At 46.0% G+C, this 21,199-nt stretch overlaps 1 protein-coding gene across 6 annotated transcripts in view; it reads left to right on the top strand.

The window, feature by feature from the left end:
- Dst (dystonin) overlaps positions 1 to 21,199 on the top strand; it is a 396,852-nt gene that overhangs the window by 308,535 nt on the left and 67,118 nt on the right. For all 6 annotated transcript variants that reach the window (XM_032900894.1, XM_032900896.1, XM_032900895.1 and 3 more), the window contains one exon: positions 877 to 2,348. In XM_032900894.1, the coding sequence (XP_032756785.1) occupies positions 877 to 2,348 (1,472 nt within the window). The remainder of the gene's footprint in view (positions 1 to 876; positions 2,349 to 21,199) is intronic.

Raw genomic sequence — 21,199 nt, forward strand, 5'->3', positions numbered from 1 at the left:
ACCCATGGCTGGGCATAGGTGGTCTACACAAAACAGACTCCATAGATATCTCCCCTGCCCCCACCCCACTGTGTGTGTGTTGCGTGTGTGTGTGTGTGTGTGTGTGTGTGTTTCATATTGTTTTAATATTTTTTATCTTACTGATTCTTCTGGTTTTCTATTTTTCTTTCTTTCTATCTATGTATCTATGTATCTATCTATCTATCTATCTATCTATCTATCTATCTATTGTTCTTTGTGTAACTTTGGCTGTCCTGAAACTCCCTCTATAGATCAGGCTAGCTTTGAACCCAGAGATCCGCCTGCCTCTGCCTCTTCCTCCTGAGGGCTAGGATCAGAGAGGAGTGTGCCACCACCTTCCAACTGCTCATTATTTTAGTTTTTACTGTTTTACTATTTTTATTTTAGACAGAGAAGGAAACACTCAAAGTTGTATGGGTAGAAAGGTGGAGAGATCTGGCAGGGGCTGGGGGAGGGGAATATATAATTGCAGTGTATTTATGATTAAAAGAAGAAGTGAGTGGGTGACGACAGCCCAGAGCTGTACTGTTGTTGATTGATCGTTCTGACGTGGAGAAGACAGTCTGAGAACAGGTCTGGTATGCTGTGTCCACACTTTGTCCCTTCACTTATACCTGTTTCCCCAGCCTTTGTCTTGCCCTCATAGCTGCCTTCTTGCCCCAGTGGCCTCCTATTGTATCTGTGTCTCTTTCCCCCACCACCCCTGTTAATAGCTCAAGTTCGCTTATGGTTCAGTGCTAAAGGTCTGCTTTAGGATAACGTAATACCATCTTTGGGAGGTTTTTGTTGTTGTTTTTAATAGATAATGTTAAAAAAAAAAGTCTTACAATACTGCATCCGTGGTCTCACTTCCAGAGAATCATGTTCAGCACCTCCAGTCAGCCTGCGCAAGCTCTCACCAGTTTCAGCAAATGTCTAAGGACTTTCAGGCGTGGCTTGACGCAAAGAAAGAAGAGCAGAGGAACTCTCCCCTGATATCCGCCAAGCTGGATGTCTTGGAGTCGTTACTCAAAGCGCAGAAAGACTTCGGCAAAACTTTCACCGAGCAGTCTAACATTTATGAGAAAACGGTTGCAGAAGGGGAAAACCTGCTGTCGAAGACACAGGGGGCGGAGAAGGCAGCCCTGCAGCTGCAGCTTAACACCATCAAAACAGACTGGGACCGATTCAGGAAGCAGGTGAAAGAAAGGGAAGAGAAGCTGAAGGAGTCGTTGGAAAAAGCCCTCAGATACAGGGAGCAGGTGGACACTCTGCAGCCGTGGGTAGACAAGTGTCAGCACAGCCTAGAGAGCGTAAAGCTCTCCCTGGATCCCGCTGACACAGAGCGCTCCATCACCGAGTTAAAGACTCTGCAGAAGGAAATGGACCACCACTTTGGAACGCTGGAACTACTGAACAACTCAGCCAATAGCCTGCTCAGCGTCTGCGAGGTAGATAAAGAAGCGGTCACGGAGGGGAATAAGTCACTGATCCAGAAGGTGAACGTCGTCACCGAGCAGCTCCAAAGTAAGAAGGTGTCCCTGGAGAACATGGCCCAGAAGTTTAAGGAATTTCAAGAAGTTTCCAAAGACGCCAAAAGGCAGCTTCAGGATACAAAGGAACAGCTAGAGGTCTATCAGTCCCTGGGACCCCAGGCCTGCAGCAACAAGCACCTCACCATGCTGCAGGCTCAGCAGAAGTCGCTGCAGACCCTGAAGCATCAGGTAGACTCGGCCAGAAGGCTTGCTCAGGACCTCGTGATGGAAGCCACAGACCCAAAGGGAACCTCTGACGTGTTGTCGCAAGCGGAGACGTTAGCCGAAGAGCACAGGGGACTGAGCCAGCAGGTGGACGAGAAGTGTTCTTTCTTAGAAACCAAGCTGCAGGGTCTCGGCCACTTCCAGAATACCATCCGAGAGATGTTCTCTCAGTTTACGGAGTTCGATGACGAGCTGGATAGCATGGCTCCGGTGGGGAGAGACGCGGAGACACTGCAAAAGCAAAAGGCGTCCATGCAAACCTTTCTGAAGAAGCTGGAAGCCCTCATCGCGAATAACGACAGTGCCAACAGAACCTGCAAGATGATGCTAGCCACCGAGGAGACCTCTCCTGACCTTATCGGAGTCAAAAGGGACTTAGAAGCCTTGAGCAAGCAGTGCAACAAGCTGCTGGACCGAGCCAAGACCAGAGAGGAGCAGGTCAGTGGGGCCACGGAGAAGCTCGAAGAGTTCCACCGCAAGCTGGAAGAGTTCTCCACCCTGCTCCAGAAGGCTGAAGAACACGAAGAGTCCCAGGGCCCCGTGGGGACAGAGACAGACGCAATTAACCAGCAGCTGGACGTGTTTAAGGTAGGGAGGTCTTTCTTTTTCCTGAATGTCTTCATTATGAAGAGACATTTCTAATTAGTATGCAGAGGCAATTTTCTGCACGTTTGGTCGTCATTGTTTTCTTTAGCCGTCTAGAATGACTACACACAGTATAGAAGCCTGAACGAGCCTATGTGGTTATAATAGTCAGGTACTGCAGTTCCGAGCTGACCTGGGATAGGGGTCCCCATGGGAAAAGGCCCAGAAAGTGTCACAAAGCCAAAGAGTAGTTGAGGAAGTTCCAAACCAACCTGACCTCAATGGGAGTAAATTCTGGCGCCATTTATAGCTGACGTCTGAGGTGACCAGAGCTGTATTTTGAATGGTGCTCTAGATGCTTGTCTCCCAGTAACTTAGTCTTTTCAAAACTGTTCTGTTTCTCTTTTCAAAGGAGCCTTCTCATCCTTCTAAGTTTAATTTCTCCTCTGCGCATGTTTTCTCGTGAAAGTTTATATATATTTTTAAGGCAGTATGCTACTTCATGTCGTAATGCTAGTTCTATACAGACCTTCCGCTCGTGCCTGACGAGATTAGAAATAAGTTGTTTTCGATTGGAGCAAGCCATGTCTGCCACTTGATAAGCCTCGGTGATACTTAATAAATGGAACAGTACATTAATACCCTGGTGTTTCAGCGCCTTGGGGTTTGGGCCCATCTCTGAAAGCTGAAGCTATATCATGGCACGGTACAAAGATAGGCTCAATCCTGGAAACGAGCACCCTCAACAGAGTGTCGAGCATCTGCCGTGTGTATGCGTACACCACAAACCTTTTGAAGTTTTCACGGGTCCTGTTCTGTTTCACTTTCTGTCAAAGACTAGTAGAGGGATATTGCACCATTAACACATAGAGGAGAAAGGGCAAGCAAACAGAACCAGGATGTGTGAAACTGTAGTCTGGGCTCTCAACAGAAAGCATGAGAGACCTTGTGTTCAACTTTCAGGCTCCATTGTTTCCCATGGTGAAAAATGGAAAGTAAATGGTCCTCGGAACCTTTTTGTTGTTGTCGCATGGATACACTGTTTCCTTTGCTTGTGTTTAGTAACCCAGCTTAAGAGAGTGAAATCTGGAAGATCACTTCAACATCTGTCATCGCTGCTTGCTGTATGTTCTATGCCTTGGGAGCGTAGTCCCTTCAGGGCTGAAAAATCTGATGCTAAGGACCAGAGAGATGCAGACACGAATGGCATTTGTTTGTGTGTACTCTAAAAGCATGATAATGAGAGCAAGCAACAGGCCTGCACCCTGAGTTCACTCTGTGTCAAACGCTTTGTGGTATCAGCCAGGGAAAGTAGATGCCGTCCATCCCTCTCTCCTGCTGTGCAGGGCAACGGGTGTCGATGGTTCACACAGGGTCACACAGGTGATGGCATCATAGCCCATGTATCTTGATGAGGAGCATGCAGTGCCTCACACCAGACTTGCTATTTGCTCTGAGAAATTTTCCTATCTGCTTTGTTGTAGCCTGAGTTATGGGCTTGAGTAACAAGCTGCTGTTACTGTTTGTTTTAGTCTAGAACATCAGGAACGCCCACTTAAGAGCAGTGTTGCCAGGAGGGACTTTGAGCAGGGTGTGTGAAGCTGCAGAAGCCAGTGTGGTGTCCGTGCTGTGAGGCCTGTGATAGTGAGCATCCCAGGGATTGTGCATCCCAGTGAGTGTGCATCCCAGGAAGTGTGCATCCCAGTGAGTGTGCTTCCCAGTGAGTGTGCTTCCCAGTGAGTGTGCGTCCCAGTGAGTGTGCATTCCAGGGAGTGTGCATCCCAGTGAGTGTGCATCCCAGGGAGTGTGCATCCCAGGGAGTGTGCATCCCAGTGAATGTGCATCCCAGGGAGTGTGCTTTCCAGTGAGTGTGCATCCCAGTGAGTGTGCATCCCAGTGAGTGTGCATCCCAGTGAGTGAGCATCCCAGAGAGTGTACATCCCAGTGAGTGTGCTTCTAGTGAGTGTGCTACTAGTGAGTGTGCTACTAGTGAATGAGCATCCCAGTGAGTGTACATCCCACTGTGTGTGCTACTAGTGAGTGTGCATCCCAGTGAGCATGCATCCCAGTGTGTATCCCAGTGAGTGTGCTCCTAGTGAGTGTGCATCCCAGTGAGCATGCATCCCAGTGTGTATCCCAGTGAGTGTGCTACTAGTGAGTGTGCATCCCAGTGAATGAGCTTCCCAGTGAGTGTGTGTCCCAGTGAGTGTCCTATTAGTGAGGTAGAACCAGACAGTTGGTCACCTTTGTGGTTTTTTCCTCTATTAAAGCAGCAAACAGTCTTGCTTAAAATGCAGATCTTACCCACACCCGCGGATCCCGGCCCGCAGCAGCTCTCTGCTCCCAGAACCCGTGGGAGAGATACCTTACCGCCTGGTCAGGTGGGCACTCCTGAGGCTGCAGAGCAGAAGAGACCACCAACACTGCCCACCCCTGCCCACATCCCTGGCCCAAGAGGAAACTGTATAAGGCCTCTGGGCTCCCGTGGGAGAGGGCCCAGGTGAGGCAGGAGCCCTGCCTGAGACACCGCCGGAACCTGAAGGAAACAGACCGGATAAACAGTTCTCTGAACCCAAATCCCGTGGGAGGGAGAGCTAAACCTTCAGAGAGGCAGACACGCCTGCGAAACCAGAAGAGACTGCTCTCTACACACATTGCTGATTCCAGAGGAAAACACCGGAGGCCATCTGGAACCCTGGTGCACGGAGGCTCCCGGAAGAGGCGGCGCAGATCTTCCCGGTTGCTGCCACCTCGGAGAGCCCGTGGGCAGCACCCCGCGAGCGAACTTGAGCCTCGGGACCACAGGTAAGACCAACTTTTCTGCTGCAAGTGACCTGCCTGGTGAACTCAAGACACAGGCCCACAGGAACAGCTGAAGACCTGTAGAGGGGAAAAACTACACGCACGAAAGCAGAACACTCTGTCCCCAATACTGGCAGAAAGAAAACAGTAAAACAGGTCTACAGCACTCCTGACACACAGGCTTATAGGACAGTCTAGCCACTGTCAGAAATAGCAGAACAAAGTAACACTAGAGATAATCTGATGGCGAGAGGCAAGCGCAGGAACCCAAGCAACAGAAACCAAGACTACATGACATCATCGAACCCAATTCTCCCACCAAAACAAACATGGAATATCCAAACACACCAGAAAAGCAAGATCTAGTTTAAAAATCATGTTTGATCATGATGCTGGAGGACTTCAAGAAAGACATGAAGAACTCTCTTAGAGAAACACAGGAAAACATTAATAAAAAAGTAGAAGCCTACAGAGAGGAATGCAAAAAATCCCTGAAAGAATTCCAGGAAAACACAATCAAACAGTTGAAGGAATTAAAAAATGGAAATAGAAGCAATCAAGAAAAACAACACATGGAAATAACCCTGGATATAGAAAACCAAAAGAAGAGACAAGGAGCTGTAGATACAAGCTTCACCAACAGAATACAAGAGATGGAAGAGAGAATCTCAGGAGCAGAAGATTCCATAGAAATCATTGACTCAACTGTCAAAGATAATGTAAAAGCGGAAAAAGCTACTGGTCCAAAACATACAGGAAATCCAGGACTCAATGAGAAGATCAAACCTAAGGATAATAGGTATAGAAGAGAGTGAAGACTCCCAGCTCAAAGGACCAGTAAATATCTTCAACAAAATCATAGAAGAAAACTTCCTAACCTAAAAAAAGAGATACCCATAGGCATACAAGAAGCCTACAGAACTCCAAATAGATTGGACCAGAAAAGAAACACCTCCCGTCACATAATAGTCAAACACTAAACGCTCAAAATAAAGAAAGAATATTAAAAGCAGTAAGGGAAAAAGGTCAAGTAACATATAAAGGCAGACCTATCAGAATCACACCAGACTTCTCGCCAGAAACTATGAAGGCCAGAAGATCCTGGACTGATGTCATACAGACCCTAAGAGAACACAAATGCCAGCCCAGGCTACTGTATCCTGCAAAACTCTCAATTAACATAGATGGAGAAACCAAGATATTCCATGACAAAACCAAATTTACACAATATCTTTCTACAAATCCAGCACTACAAAGGATAATAAATGGTAAAGCCCAACATAAGGAGGCAAGCTATACCCAAGAAGAGGCAAGAAACTAATCGTCTTGGCAACAAAACAAAGAGAAGAAGAAAAAACACAACCTCACATCCAAATATGAATATAACAGGAAGCAATAATCACTATTCCTTAATATCTCTCAACATCAATGGCCTCAACTCCCCAATAAAAAGACATAGATTAACAAACTGGATACGCAACGAGAACCCTGCATTCTGCTGCCTACAGGAAACACACCTCAGAGACAAAGACAGACACTACCTCAGAGTGAAAGGCTGGGAAACAACTTTCCAAGCAAATGGTCTGAAGAAGCAAGCTGGAGTAGCCATTCTAATATCAAATAAAATCAATTTCCAACTAAAAGTCATCAAAAAAGATAAGGAAGGACACTTTATATTCATCAAAGGAAAAATCCACCAAGATGAACTCTCAATCCTAAATATCTATGCCCCAAATACAAGGGCACCTACATACGTAAAAGAAACCTTACTAAAGCTCAAAACACACATTGCACCTCACACAATAATAGTGGGAGATTTCAACACCCCACTCTCATCAATGGACAGATCATGGAAACAGAAATTAAACAGAGACGTAGACAGACTAAGAGAAGTCATGAGCCAAATGGACTTAACGGATATTTATAGAACGTTCTACCCTAAAGCAAAAGGATATACCTTCTTCTCAGCTCCTCATGGTACTTTCTCCAAAATTGACCATATAATTGGTCAAAAAAGGGCCTCAACAGATACAGAAAGATAGAAATAATCCCATCGTGCTATCGGGACCACCACGGCCTAAAGCTGGTCTTCAATAACAATAAGGGAAGAATGCCCACATATATGTGGAAACTGAACAATGCTCTACTCAATGATACCCTGGTCAAGGAAGAAATAAAGAAAGAAATTAAAAACTTTTTAGAATTTAATGAAAATGAAGGTACAACATACCCAAACTTATGGGACACAATGAAAGCTGTGCTAAGAGGAAAACTCACAGCGCTCAGTGCCTGCAGAAAGAAACAGGAAAGAGCATATGTCAGCAGCTTGACAGCACACCTAAAAGCTCTAGAACAAAAAGAAGCAAATACACCCAGGAGGAGTAGAAGGCAGGAAATAATCAAACTCAGAGCTGAAATCAACCAAGTAGAAACAAAAAGGACCATAGAAAGAATCAACAGAACCAAAAGTTGGTTCTTTGAGAAAATCAACATGATAGAACAACCCTTAGCCAGACTAACGAGAGGACACAGAGAGTGTGTCCAAATTAACAAAATCAGAAATGAAAAGGGAGACATAACTACAGATTCAGAGGAAATTCAAAAACTCATCAGATCTTAATACTATAAAGCCTATATTCAACAAAACTTGAAAATCTACAGGAAATGGACAATTTCCTAGACAGATACCAGGTACCGAAGTTAAATCAGGAACAGATAAACCAGTTAAACAACCCCATAACTCCTAAGGAAATAGAAGCAGTCATTAAAGGTCTCCCAACCAAAAGAGCCCAGGTCCAGATGGGTTTAGTGCAGAATTCTATCAGACCTTCATAGGAGACCTCATACCAATATTATCCAAACTATTCCAAAAAATTGAAACAGATGGAGCACTACCGAATTCCTTCTATGAAGCCACAATTACTCTTATACCTAAACCACACAAAGACCCAACAAAGAAAGAGAGCTTCAGACCAATTTCCTTATGAACATTGACCTTAAAATACTCAACAAAATTCATGGCAAACCGAATCCAAGAGCATCAAAAACAATCATCCACCATGATCAAGTAGGCTTCATCCCAGGCATGCAGGGATGGTTTAATATCTGGAAAACCATCAACGTGATCCATTATATAAACAAACTGAAAGAACAAAACCATGATCATTTCATTAGATGCTGAGAAAGCATTTGACAAAATTCAACACCCTTCATGATAAAAAGTCCTGGAAAGAATAGGAATACAAGGCCCATACCTAAACATAGTAAAAGCCATATACAGCAAACCAGTTGCTAACATTAAACTAAATGGAGAGAAACTTGAAGCAATCCCACTAAAATCAGGGACTAGACAAGGCTGCCCACTCTCTCCCTACTTATTCAATATAGTTCTTGAAGTTCTAGCCAGAGCAATCAGACAACAAAAAGGAGATCAAGGGATACAGATCGGAAAAGAAGAAGTCAAAATATCACTATTTGCAGATGATATGATAGTATATTTAAGTGATCCCAAAAGTTCCACCAGAGAACTACTAAAGCTGATAAACAACTTCAGCAAAGTGGCTGGGTATAAAATTAACTCAAATAAATCAGTAGCCTTCCTCTACACAAAAGAGAAACAAGCCGAGAAAGAAATTAGGAAACGACACCCTTCATAATAGACCCAAATAATATAAAATACCTCGGTGTGACTTTAACTAAGCAAGTAAAAGATCTGTACAATAAGAACTTCAAGACACTGAAGAAAGAAATTGAAGAAGACCTCAGAAGGTGGAAAGATCTCCCATGCTCATGGATTGGCAGGATTAATATAGTAAAAATGGCCATTTTACCAAAAGCGATCTACAGATTCAATGCAATCCCCATCAAAATACCAATCCAATTCTTCAAAGAGTTAGACAGAACAATTTGCAAATTCATCTGGAATAACAAAAAACCCAGGATAGCTAAAACTATCCTCAACAATAAAAGGACTTCAGGGGGAATCACTATCCCTGAACTCAAGCAGTATTACAGAGCAATAGTGATAAAAACTGCATGGTATTGGTACAGAGACAGACAGATAGACCAATGGAACAGAATTGAAGACCCAGAAATGAACCCACACACCTATGGTCACTTGATTTTTGACAAAGGAGCCAAATCCATCCAATGGAAAAAGATAGCATTTTCAGCAAATGGTGCTGGTTCAACTGGAGGTCAACATGTAGAAGAATGCAGATCGATCCATGCTTATCACCCTGTACAAAGCTTAAGTCCAAGTGGATCAAGGACCTCCACATCAAACCAGACACACTCAAACTAATAGAAGAAAAACTAGGGAAGCATCTGGAACACATGGGCACTGGAAAAATTTCTGAACAAAAACACCAATGGCTTATGCTCTAAGATCAAGAATCGACAAATGGGATCTCATAAAACTGCAAAGCTTCTGTAAGGCAAAGGACACTGTGGTTAGGACAAACGGCAACCAACAGATTGGGAAAAGATCTTTACCAATCCTACAACAGATAGAGGGCTTATATCCAAAATATACAAAGAACTGAAGAAGTTAGACAGCAAGGAGACAAATAACCCTATTAAAAAATGGGGTTCAGAGCTAAACAGAGAATTCACAGCTGAGGAATGCCGAATGGCTGAGAAACACCTAAAGAAATGTTCAACATCGTTAGTCATAAGGGAAATGCAAATCAAAACAACCCTGAGATTTCACCTCACACCAGTGAGAATGGCTAAGATCAAAAACTCAGGTGACAGCAAATGCTGGCGAGGATGTGGAGAAAGGGGAACACTCCTCCATTGTTGGTGGGGTTGCAGACTGCTACAACCATTCTGGAAATCAGTCTGGAGGTTCCTCAGAAAATTGGACATTGAACTGCCTGAGGATCCAGCTATACCTCTCCTGGGCATATACCCAAAAGATGCCCCAACATATAAAAAAGACACGTGCTCCACTATGTTCATCGCAGCCTTATTTATAATAGCCAGAAGCTGGAAAGAACCCAGATGCCCTTCAACAGAGGAATGGATACAGAAAATGTGGTACATCTACACAATGGAATATTACTCAGCTATCAAAAACAATGACTTTATGAAATTTGTAGGCAAATGGTTGGAACTGGAAAATATCATCCTGAGTGAGCTAACCCAATCACAGAAAGACATACATGGTATGTACTCATTGATAAGTGGCTATTAGCCCAAATGCTTGAGTTACCCTAGATGCCTAGAACAAATGAAACTCAAGACGGATGATCAAAATGTGAGTGCAGATCGCTCATGAGAGACACAGCCAGAATACAGCAAATACAGAGGCGTATGCCAGCAGGAAACCACTGAACTGAGAACGGACCCCTGTTGAAGGAATCAGAGAAAGAACTGGAAGAGCTTGAAGGAGCCGAGACCCCATATGTACAGCAATGCCAACCAACCAGAGCTTCCAGGGACTAAGCCACTACCCAAAGACTATACATGGACTGACCCTGGACTCTGACCTCAAATGGAGGTTGCAATGAATATCCTAGTAAGAGCACCAGTGGAAGGGGGAAGCCCTGGGTCCTGCTAAGACTGAACCCCTAGTGAACTAGACTGTTGGGGAGAGGGCAGCAATGGGGGAGGGTTGGGAGGGGAACACCCATAAGGAAGGGGAGGGGGAGGGGATGTTTGCCGAAACCGGGAAAGGGAATAACATTCAAAATGTATATAAGAAATACTCAAGTTAATAATAAAAAAAAAAAAAAAAATGCAGATCTTAGTTTAGTTCCTTTTAAGCTTTGGAACTTTACAAAAAAAAAATCAGTGGGATAATTTGCGTTGTGTGAAATGCCAGTTGTTATAACTTTTAAGAATGAAACAGAAAAGCACCGAGGGTGGGGGGTGGTGGCCTATTCTATAAGCTTTCAAATATAATCCAGTCTGGCATTAATCTGCCAAGTAATGTCATGGATAAACTGCTGGGCTGGTTTCTCTCAGTGTACATTGAACTGCTGAGAGCAGGACTGAAACCTAGTGGGTGGTTCATTGCCACATGACTTGCCAATGGGGAGCCCATCATTCACCCTGCTTAAAATCTCCCTGCCCCCTCCCCCAAACAGAACTGAAGAAAAGGCTGTTCTCATTGACTTTGTTTCCTTAAAAAGGAGACAAAAGCTATATATATGGTTACAAAATCAACTCTGCCACAGTCAATGAAATCCTGTTATTCTGAATCAACTATTCCAGTTCACCATTCCTCAAAGGAAGATTGCAGAAATTTGGCAAAGACTCCATGCCTCTTCAGCCAATGCCAGTTTCTAAACTATGTATTTGATTTCTTGGGCCTTCTGGTTTCCTAGTCACTGAACCGAAATCTACAGGGTGGGGTCCTTTGTCCACCATTGGGGATTCACGGCATCTTCTTCCTTCTGCTGCCCGATGTGATGACCCTGTACAGACTAAAAATCAGAGTCAATCACATCTGTTGCTCAGGAGGAAGGAAAGCTACTGCGTCCCTCCTGAGTCCTGCCTGCAGGGCATAGCTCAGGGTCACGTTCAAATGAAAGACACATTAAATAATATAGATGCTCACCTCTTTTTTTTTGCTAGTTAGTTAGTTAGTTAGTTAGTTGTTGAGAAAGATCTGACCATGTCAACCTGGCTGGCCTAGAATTCTCTGTACAAACCAATGTGGCCTCCACCTCACAGAGCTCCTCCTGTCTCTGCCTCCTGGGTGCCGGGACTAAAGGCCTGCACCCCCAGATCCAGCATGCACATTTGTATTTATCTAACACGTACATAACTGACTATACGGTCTAAGCAGTGATCCCTCTGATGTCATTAGCAGCCAATTAGATCCTCTCAGCACCATAATCCTTATCACCACACTGAACTGATTTAATTTCGGTGAAGATCAAAGAAACCAGACAACATTAATACACGGCGTCACACCTCAGCTAGATCTGGATTCTGGTCCTCTCTCTAGACCATGGCAAAATGATGGAAAACAGAAACCCACTGGCCCTGCTTCCCACTCTCTTCTTCCCTGCCACCTCCGCTGTCATTCATTTTTGTCCCCACCACCAGCACTGATATAAGTGGATAGGAACTGGCAGTTCTGTGTTCAAAATAGAAGTAACATCTCAGAGAGCAGAGAATTCTTAAGTCAGGTTTAAATCAGGGACATAGACCGGAACTTGTTACTATACCATAACTTCAGTTCTGTCCAGGTGTGGGCATTATCTAACCCAGGCATTATTTGAATATTGGGCAAATAAAATGCAAAGTATGGAGGCGCTAGAGAAACCAGGTCAGAACATGTATGCACAGATTTCTTTTTTCCTTTTATTTTTTAAGATTTATTTATTTATTTATTTATTTATTTATTTATTTATTTATTTATTTATTATATGAGCACACTGTAGCTGTCTTCATGCACACCAGAAGAGGGCATCGGATCCCATTACAGATGGTTGTGAGCCACCATGTGGTTGCTGGGATTTGAACTCAGGACCTCTGGAAGAGCAGTCAGTGCTCTTAACCGCTGAGCCATCTCTCCAGTCCTACACAGATCTTTAATTATTGATTAAATGATCCCTCAAACAACTACTGGGGTATCACCATGTTTTTAAAGGTAAAATTAAAATGTCCAAAAGTGTTTCAATGGTATTCACAGTTAGGAGAGATCAAAGACGATCCATCCATCCATTTTTGTTGGGAACTGCGGGAGTCAGATAACTGTTTTAGGAGAGGTTTTGGGTATGGATCACGGACAGTGGACTAGTATCTGTTACTGTTGGCCAGCCGGCTGCGTACCTTCCTTCAGTCAGGACTTTTGAGGTGAATATATTTTCATAATGAAAACTACCCAGAGGGGCGGGCGTATAGCAACCTCACGTTCTCGAGCCACACCAGAGTGGTTAGGTTAGGGTTTAGGATGGAAGAACAGTGCCTCTAATGAGCAAGACAGAAGCCCCTCCTCCCCACGGGGAGTGCCCTCCTCCACGCCTAAGCTGATGGGTGTGGTCAGGACTCCGTGTCCTGATGCCTCTAACTGGGCCTAACACATGGCTGCACTCTTTCCTCCATCCCATAAGGAACATAGGAATCTGGAAGGACTGTCAAAAGGAGTTTGAGGGCTGGCAAGATGGCTGCTAAAGTAGTAAAGGCCTTTGCCACCAGACCTGTGTCCCAAGGTTTGTCTGACAAAAGGGAAGAACTGACTCCTACAAGGTGACCTCTGACCTCTGCTGCATGTTATATCAGATATTTATTCTTCCCCCAACACACACACACACAGATGCACACACACACACACAGACACACACAGACACACACACAAACACACATAGACACACACATACACACACACATAGACACACACACACAGACACACACACAGACAGACACAGACACACACGCACACACACACAGACACACACACACACACTCACACACACACACACACACACACACAAACACACACACACACACACACACAGACACACACACACACACACACACACACACACACACACACACACACACACACACAGACACACACACACACACACACACACACACACACACACACACAGACACACACAAACACACACGCACGCACGCACATCTATAATCGTCACAGTAGCAAGATTGCATTGTTCCTGTTGTTTTGATGCGGAAGGTGTTTTCATGTTCTGCTCGGCTCTTGTTCTCCGAAGGAAGTTGAATGGAGTCGCTCACGCGTGTGTCGGTGGCCTTTAAATTTTTTATGAGCTTGTAGATATCTCCATGTATTCAACTAGTAAGACTCATCCGCCAGTCACGATCCACAGAATGCTTTTAACCACCTAGAGACCTCACCGAAGGTGGGGCGGATGCATGCTGCCAGTGCCGCCATTACTGTGGGAAGGACGGTGTGTGCTCATCAGAGAGCCTGCGTACAGCTTCCGTCAAATCAGACACCAAACCTATTCGGGGCTTTTCAACCTATTCCCTTCATGCTACTTCTTCTCGAATCACTCACCAGCGAAACAGCTACCTCATACTCGGGCAACTCTGCTTAAGCCCTGCAGTCACGTGTGCGATGGTTATCACCATAGAAACTGTAGGGCGTCCCCGGTTTTCTTTAGCCAATGGCCTGTCTGCCTTAGAGAGAACTTTACAAATCATTGACCTTCCTCACATGAAGGCTGCTTTGTCACTGTGGAGCTGTTGGGCCAGGTGAGGGTGTGGTCCGTTCTCATAGATGATAAAGCCATATGTTTACATTTTCTCCACTCCGTGGTGTAGTGAACGTAGCATCTCTAGCCTCTCAGTGTTGCGGTAAAAATAAAAAAGCGGCAGGAACCGGTTCCCTCACGTACCCTTGTAGTCGGTTACACTCTGGCTAGATCAGGCTCTGGCAGGGCCATTAGAACCAGTGCTAATTTATCTCAGCGGCTCCACGCAGCCCATCTACTTTCTGACCCGCTGTCTGAGAGCCATTCCAACCTGGCACCCTGTCAGGCCGCCCCGCCCTCACTCACAGTTCCCTTGGCTGGTTCCCACCACGCCAGGCGTACACATCCCAACCCCATGGCGGGGGGGGTAGCACATCCGGCCACCATACACTCTCTTGAATTCAATTAAGTCACCACGTGACAGAACACACCACACAATAGCCTCTAATTCAATTGATAAGATATAATTTGCCCATCCAGACAGCACAAAATCCTGTACACATCCACCCCTTAAGAATAGTCATAACAGCCTGTAAATCTTAACATCTGCCTCCATGTTCTTTCTCTCAGCTCCCTCCTCCTTGCTCCCGCCTCCTCTTCCTCCCTAAAACTTCCTTCTCACCCAATGACAGGCCTCATTCTGTCCCGTACCTGCCTTCACCTGCATAATGACATCAACCTACATCTCAGGTCCAACATTTCTGTTTGGGGTTTTATAAAGTTTTCTTTTTATGACTTCCACAGAGTGATCTGTTGCCCTCGGTAATAAGATTACTTGCAAGAACTGTCCTTTAGGAGGAAATCACTTGGGAAGAATTGGTTGACAGGAGTTGTTCAGTTAGTTCTGGCGGCAGGCCTGAGTGGACGGGAGGGAGTTTAGCTAGATCACCTCTAGACATAACAAGGCAGGTTCCATCTTGAAAACAGCACTGTGGCTTGCTTTATGTGTGAGCTATCAGTGGGGGTGGGGGGTGATAGCTTTTAGGGAAACCTTCTTACCAACTGTACTTTTCTATCCTGAAAATGTGTGTGCGCTCTGACAATTCGTGATTAGTATTTAGTACAGCGTAGTGTGTCCTGATTTCACCAGCAGTAGGGGCTGGCACGTTTGGAGTAGAACACAGAACAAATGTAAGGTGACAGTCGGGTCAAGTTTTGTTCACAAACTTGGCCTTTTATGTTAATAGGTGCAGCTTTCCATGTGATGTCAAGTACTACGTCTGTGTGAACTGTTGCTAGACATCTCAGCACACTACAAATAATACAGTAATTAACTCGAACCAGAATACAATAAACAGAAATCACAAAGACGATAAGGCTTCACACTTACACGTAATCAGCTAGCGCACATTTTCCCGTGGTGCTTCCTGCCTCCGAACTGCGCCGGGCTCAATTTATTGTCTTTATTTCCCATTATGCTTTAAGATGGGGGGAGGACGGTGATGTTGATGTCATTCCCCCCGCCCCCGTCCCCGGCGCTCGCTTTGAATGCTGGAGTTTACTAATGAATTATCTATAAATTTTTTGTTCAATGCACTGCCTGTCTGGAGCTAAGTTTACATGTTCCACCCAGCCTTTCATAAGGCTGGGATAATACTGTGGTAATGATGAGGTCTAAAGAGGGCTGAGTTAGGTTGGCCGCTCTTTATGAAAAGCTCTGTAAGGACCTCACACTGTGTGGAGAAAGGTACCCCCAGATTTCGAGGAAACTTTACCACTATTATTATTAATATTAATATTATGATTATTCTATTATTAGAAGCTTTCTGTGCTTCTAAGGTAGTAAGTGGGAGTTTGAAAATAGAACCCTTGATCTCTACCAACTCCCAGCCTCAGAGGCCATCCTGTGCTCCAACCTGGTAGCTGCGGACACACTGTGTGTCCACGCGCACACGTGTGCTTGGACATGACAGATTCGTGTGCTCAGTTCTGGACCTTGATAATAGAAATCAATGTCTCGATGTTGGTGGGTATTCTGTAGCTGACTTTTCTTTATGAATGTCCGCAGAAGTGTCCTTTTCAGCTTAAGAGTGTGTCTAGTAATTGCTGAGCGAGAGGTCCAGTTGTGGATGTGTTTTTCTTCAGCTTGCAGGTTTATAAGGTAACTTTGGGATGCTTAAGGTACAGAAGTCTCCCCCACACGCTATCGTAAAATTACTCCACTACTTTCTTCGACTGGGGGTCAGGACAGCCACATTTTGTTCATGAATGATTGCTCTGTGAGATTTTTTTTAAGTCTGACTGCCTCTGTAATTACCTATTTATCTGGCGGCTTTGCTTTATTTCATAATAGAGTGGATAGGGTTTATTAAATAATTCTTGTCATTTCTGCCAAAAAAAAAAAAAAAAAAAGCTAAGGTTTGGCTGGCTGAACTTACTTTAAAAAAAAAACAACCTGTTTTTATAGAACATTTGTTGAACAGATAAAAATCTATATCTGTGCTCTGATTAAATAACTTCAGCCCGTTTCGAGGCGTTCCTCTCAGCCGGGGCTTGCACTAATCTCAAGAGGTCTGCGTGGATGTTAGTAACTACAAATGTTCATGTCAGCAGTGTTGGGGCGAGGTACCCGTGGGGGTCCTTTAATGTGCAGAACTGTCGGTTTTGAAATTGGCCTGTAAAGGGGGGTATGATAAAACACTCAACTTCAAAGTGAGCCTGTTGGTCCTGCTTAAACGGATTCGTGATGGCAGGAGGACAAGGACCTGGCCACCCCCAACCCCCACCCCCTCCACGCCCCAACCCACCCCTCCCCCATGTCCTGCACTTTGAGTTAGCAATCTGAGCCAGCGTTGGGAATGGCTGTCCCTGCGCCGCGCCGCCTGTGTCAGGTTGCCGCCTCTGCCCCTCCGATCCCTCCGGGATATCTGAACCCGGCTGCCCTCTCCCAGCTGCAGACCCCCGGCCTGCTCCGCGCTGATGTCACCAAGCTGTTGCATTACAACCTCGAGGTTCCTCCCCCTGGAACCGCCCTGGGCCGGGGAAGAGGCCGAGTTGGGCAGGATGATTGCAAAGTTAAGTCACGGGAGGGCGGAGCGGCGAGCGGAGCGGAGCGAGCGGGCAGGCGTCGGCCGCCCCCGCCGGATCAGATCGATGCCGCCGGGGCTGGGTGTGCTGCGCGGCCCCGCTGCCCGGACGCAGCCCGAGCCCCGGCGGGAGCGGCCGCAGCCTTCCAGGCCGGAGGGCAGCGGTTGGGGCTTCAACTGGTTGCCAACTGCCTGTGCCTCGGAGGAAGACCCGAGTTTGTGCTGCAGCCTCCTCAGGTGGAATAAACCTTCAGGAAGATCAGATAAGAATCTTGGGGTGGGGGATTTCTTATTTTAAAAGAGAAACTTGTTATAGTAAGACATGCTGTTTGACTGTTTGATGGTTGCTGGATTTTAATGCCCTGGCTCTTTGCCCTTGGATAATTCTGGATAACCTCAAAGAAGCTTAAAATGGGAAGAAAAAAACTGCCTTTTGGATCGAGTTTATTTATGTATGGCTCCCCCTCCCAGCCAAAAGAAAAACTTTAACTTTTTATACAACATCCAAACTTAACTTATTTTTCTCCAAAGAACCATCCTGTGCCTTCTGAACAGTACATGGCCCTTGTGTTTTTCTGGGTTTTCTGAAGCGGTTTATCTGTAGAGGACATGGAGTTTCACAGGACATCTCTAAGTGGATCACAGTCAGCCGGAGTTCGGCTGGAGTTAACACCCAGCCTGTTAACATGCTTGCTCGTTTGGAAATTTTAATCTGGAAACCTCAAGCAAAGCTAGAGCACAATGAGACACGGACTCACAGGGGAATCTTTCCGGCGTTTAAGCCACAGTTAGCTGTGTGCTCCTGTGTGTCTGCTTTGGGACGGAGTGAAAGGGAACTTTCACAGAACTCCGGGAGGTGGAGTGGGCTAAGTTCTCTGCCTTGGTGCGCTTTGCCTCTTAGAAGCAGGTAAAAGGGCAGCTTCGTGACTATCCACACCTCAGACACCATGCCTCCTTGTTTACCCTTGCTGGATGCATCATAGCTCCGTCCACAGATAGTCCTTCCTGGAAAATGCTCTACCGAACTCCTTCCCCTCGGTGTCAAAAGCTGCGATCATTGTTTTGAGTGTCTGCGAAATGGGGAAACCACTCAGCAGACCGGACTGTCTCCGCCAGAACCCTCCGTGCGTAGGGAAGGGGGAAGAGGAGGAGGACCTGAACATCGAAGACTGCTACGTCCCACAACGGTCCATCTACGACACGGTGAGACTAAACGAGCAGATAGACTCCGGTTCCAAAGGCAGCCTGTCCTCCAGGCACTTCACCGATCGGACTTTGCCCTACAGTCACAGGACACTGGACGTTAGCTCCCTGTGCTCCAACGGTGCTCTTTCCTCTTCCAGCGTATTCGAGCTGAGAGGTCGGGAGGCTAACAAGCTAGATGAAAAGATGATCTTTGACGCCCTCAAACTAAACAGCGACGTCATCCGAAACACAGGTTTCCCCAAACCCAAGTCTCAGGCAGACAAGAAAGAGCACAGGCGGTCCTGGAGGATGTTTGTCCCAGCCAACGTTATGGATCACGCAAACAAAAGCGAAAGCTCTTTTGTGGAGCCTTCTGACTCGTCAGATGCCGTCCCGAAGGCCAGCAAGTGCAGATGGGGTACTAGCTCTCAAACCTCAGAAGAGGAGGACTCTGGCTTATGCAGCCCCCCAGCTGAGAAAGAAGAAAAGCCAGGCTTTGTAAGTGGAGAGCAGCCACAGATTAGAAGCCTCTCTTCTGCCGAAGACATTCATACTCCAGAGCAAGACAGGCCATTTTTTTCTGCTAATTCTGTTAGTGAGCAGAAAATCCCACTGCTCTCAGGCAGAAGTGCCCACCCCTGTGATGACGTCCAAATGATTCTACAGGATGTCTCCTCACTCAGGGGGAGCAAGCGTGTGAATGCTCAGAGGGTACTCCATGGTGAAAACGATTGCGTGCAGAACCCTTTGAGAGAGAGTACAAAGTGCAGTGCATTGGTCGTGCCAAGAGATGGGGCGAACAAGTGGATTTCCAACTCTGAAGACCAGGAGAAAGCTTTGAGACAAGGGGAGTCCCAAATCACGGCACACAGGAGGGAATGTAGGAAGGGACCCCTTCTGGATTTAGACCTCTCGCCCACAGACCTCCTAGGGGGGCAGCTTGGAGACTTTGGTAGCACAGCTTTGCTAGAAAATGTGATGCTGTTGACAAAGTATGATCCAGAAGAGCGCAACATGGCGTCTAAGGGTAATCTAGAGGCTCCCTTCTCTGCCCAGGAGATAGAGGTGACCCAGAAGAAAAGCCCCCTCCAACTCATACCAGTAAAAAGGAAAACAGGGCCCAGAAAAACAGGGGTCCAGGCAGGAGCATCGGACACAGTCTGCAATGGCTTTCAGTTGGTACAGGTAATTAATGGAATTGCAAAAACGCAGCCGCCGCTGCAGCTATGTGGTTCTGTTTCAGATTGGTCAAGAATGATTTTAAAAGGGATTCATCGTGGGGCTTGGTTAGCACCTTGCCAGATGCCCGCAACAGATAAGTCCGTTGGTGTAACAGATTAATCAGGGATTGTTAGGGAATGATCCTTCCCAGATGTGGTGGTGCAGACAGTTGCTGTCGAGGTTCATTCAGAATCCCCACCCCCACCCCTCACCGTTAATTTAGGTTCACATTAGGTTTTGGCACAAATTGTGGTTGAAAACAGTGCCGTATAAGGGCAGTTGTATTGAGTTTATTAAGCACCAAAAGGCTTAGTCATAAAGGTACAAACACAGTATTACATTGTCGTGGCCCGAAAAGCCTTCCACCCACCCAGCTTACAGAAGGCCCTGCACAAGAGAGAAGAGAAACTTTTGTGTTTTCTCAGGCACGGTAGACCCTAACTCCTCAGAGTTGCAGATGAGGTAAGAAAGTAAAGGGTGAAGGCTCCCAGCCTCGTGATAAGTGGAGGTTTGTCTGTCAAGCCTGTAATTTTTTTCTTCCCACTCAGATTCAAGTTCAGCTATTTTGGTGCTCCCCCTTGACTCCCCTGGTGAACTTCACCTCAGAGTTAACCTCGCTTTATTTTTAAGTTCTCCTGTTTGTGCTCTCCAAGCCTGCATGCATCTGTGAGGGGGCGGGGCATGGCTTTATAGGTACTTGTTACCACTAAGAGACAAGGGATTTAAACAGTACCAGAGTCCTGCTCCTCCTGTGTCCCGCTGTCCACACCTTTCCTTGAGCACACGCAAACACTCTGCTGACTTCAGGGTCTAGCAGAACGCCTTCTCTCTGTAAAACGTGCGATAGCTGACATGTGGAAGTGTTCTTGTTTTGTTGTGTTTTATCCTAACGTAGCTGGTAGCCATAGCCATTCTGAAGAATTCTGGAAAATAATCACTGGCTCATGCAGACCTGCGCTGGTACAAACCCTTCATTTAGCCAAGACCAGGGTTGCAGATGGCTTACTAGAGCATCGTATTAGTAAGAGTTTTGCCCTGAAAACTAAGAGGGAAATAAAAGCTATCCCCCAAAAGGTCATATAATGTACAAGAGGTGTAAGAATGGGGCCGTTCTCTTGACCCTGTGCGTATCTCTTTGTAAGTCGTTGAACATACCCCAAGCTCTTACTTAGCTCCTGGAAGTGGTAACTCAGAACCTCCTGTAGAAAAACAGTATTGCCAAAGTCTTTAGCCACTGCCCGTGGCCATTTTCTGTTGACACGCCCAGCACATCACACCCTTTTGGACAATGTCTGAACTTTTCTCCTCGGCAACTGGGGATCTTGCCGCCTTCGTTTACGTCCAGCTAAGTTCTTACGGTTGCTCCTTTGACGTCGAAACCTTAGCCGGCGTGGGAAGGTCAGTATACGTTTCCAGTGGAAAAGGC

The sequence above is a fragment of the Rattus rattus genome, chromosome 4 (assembly GCF_011064425.1).
Source record: "Rattus rattus isolate New Zealand chromosome 4, Rrattus_CSIRO_v1, whole genome shotgun sequence".
Lineage (NCBI taxonomy): Eukaryota > Metazoa > Chordata > Mammalia > Rodentia > Muridae > Rattus > Rattus rattus.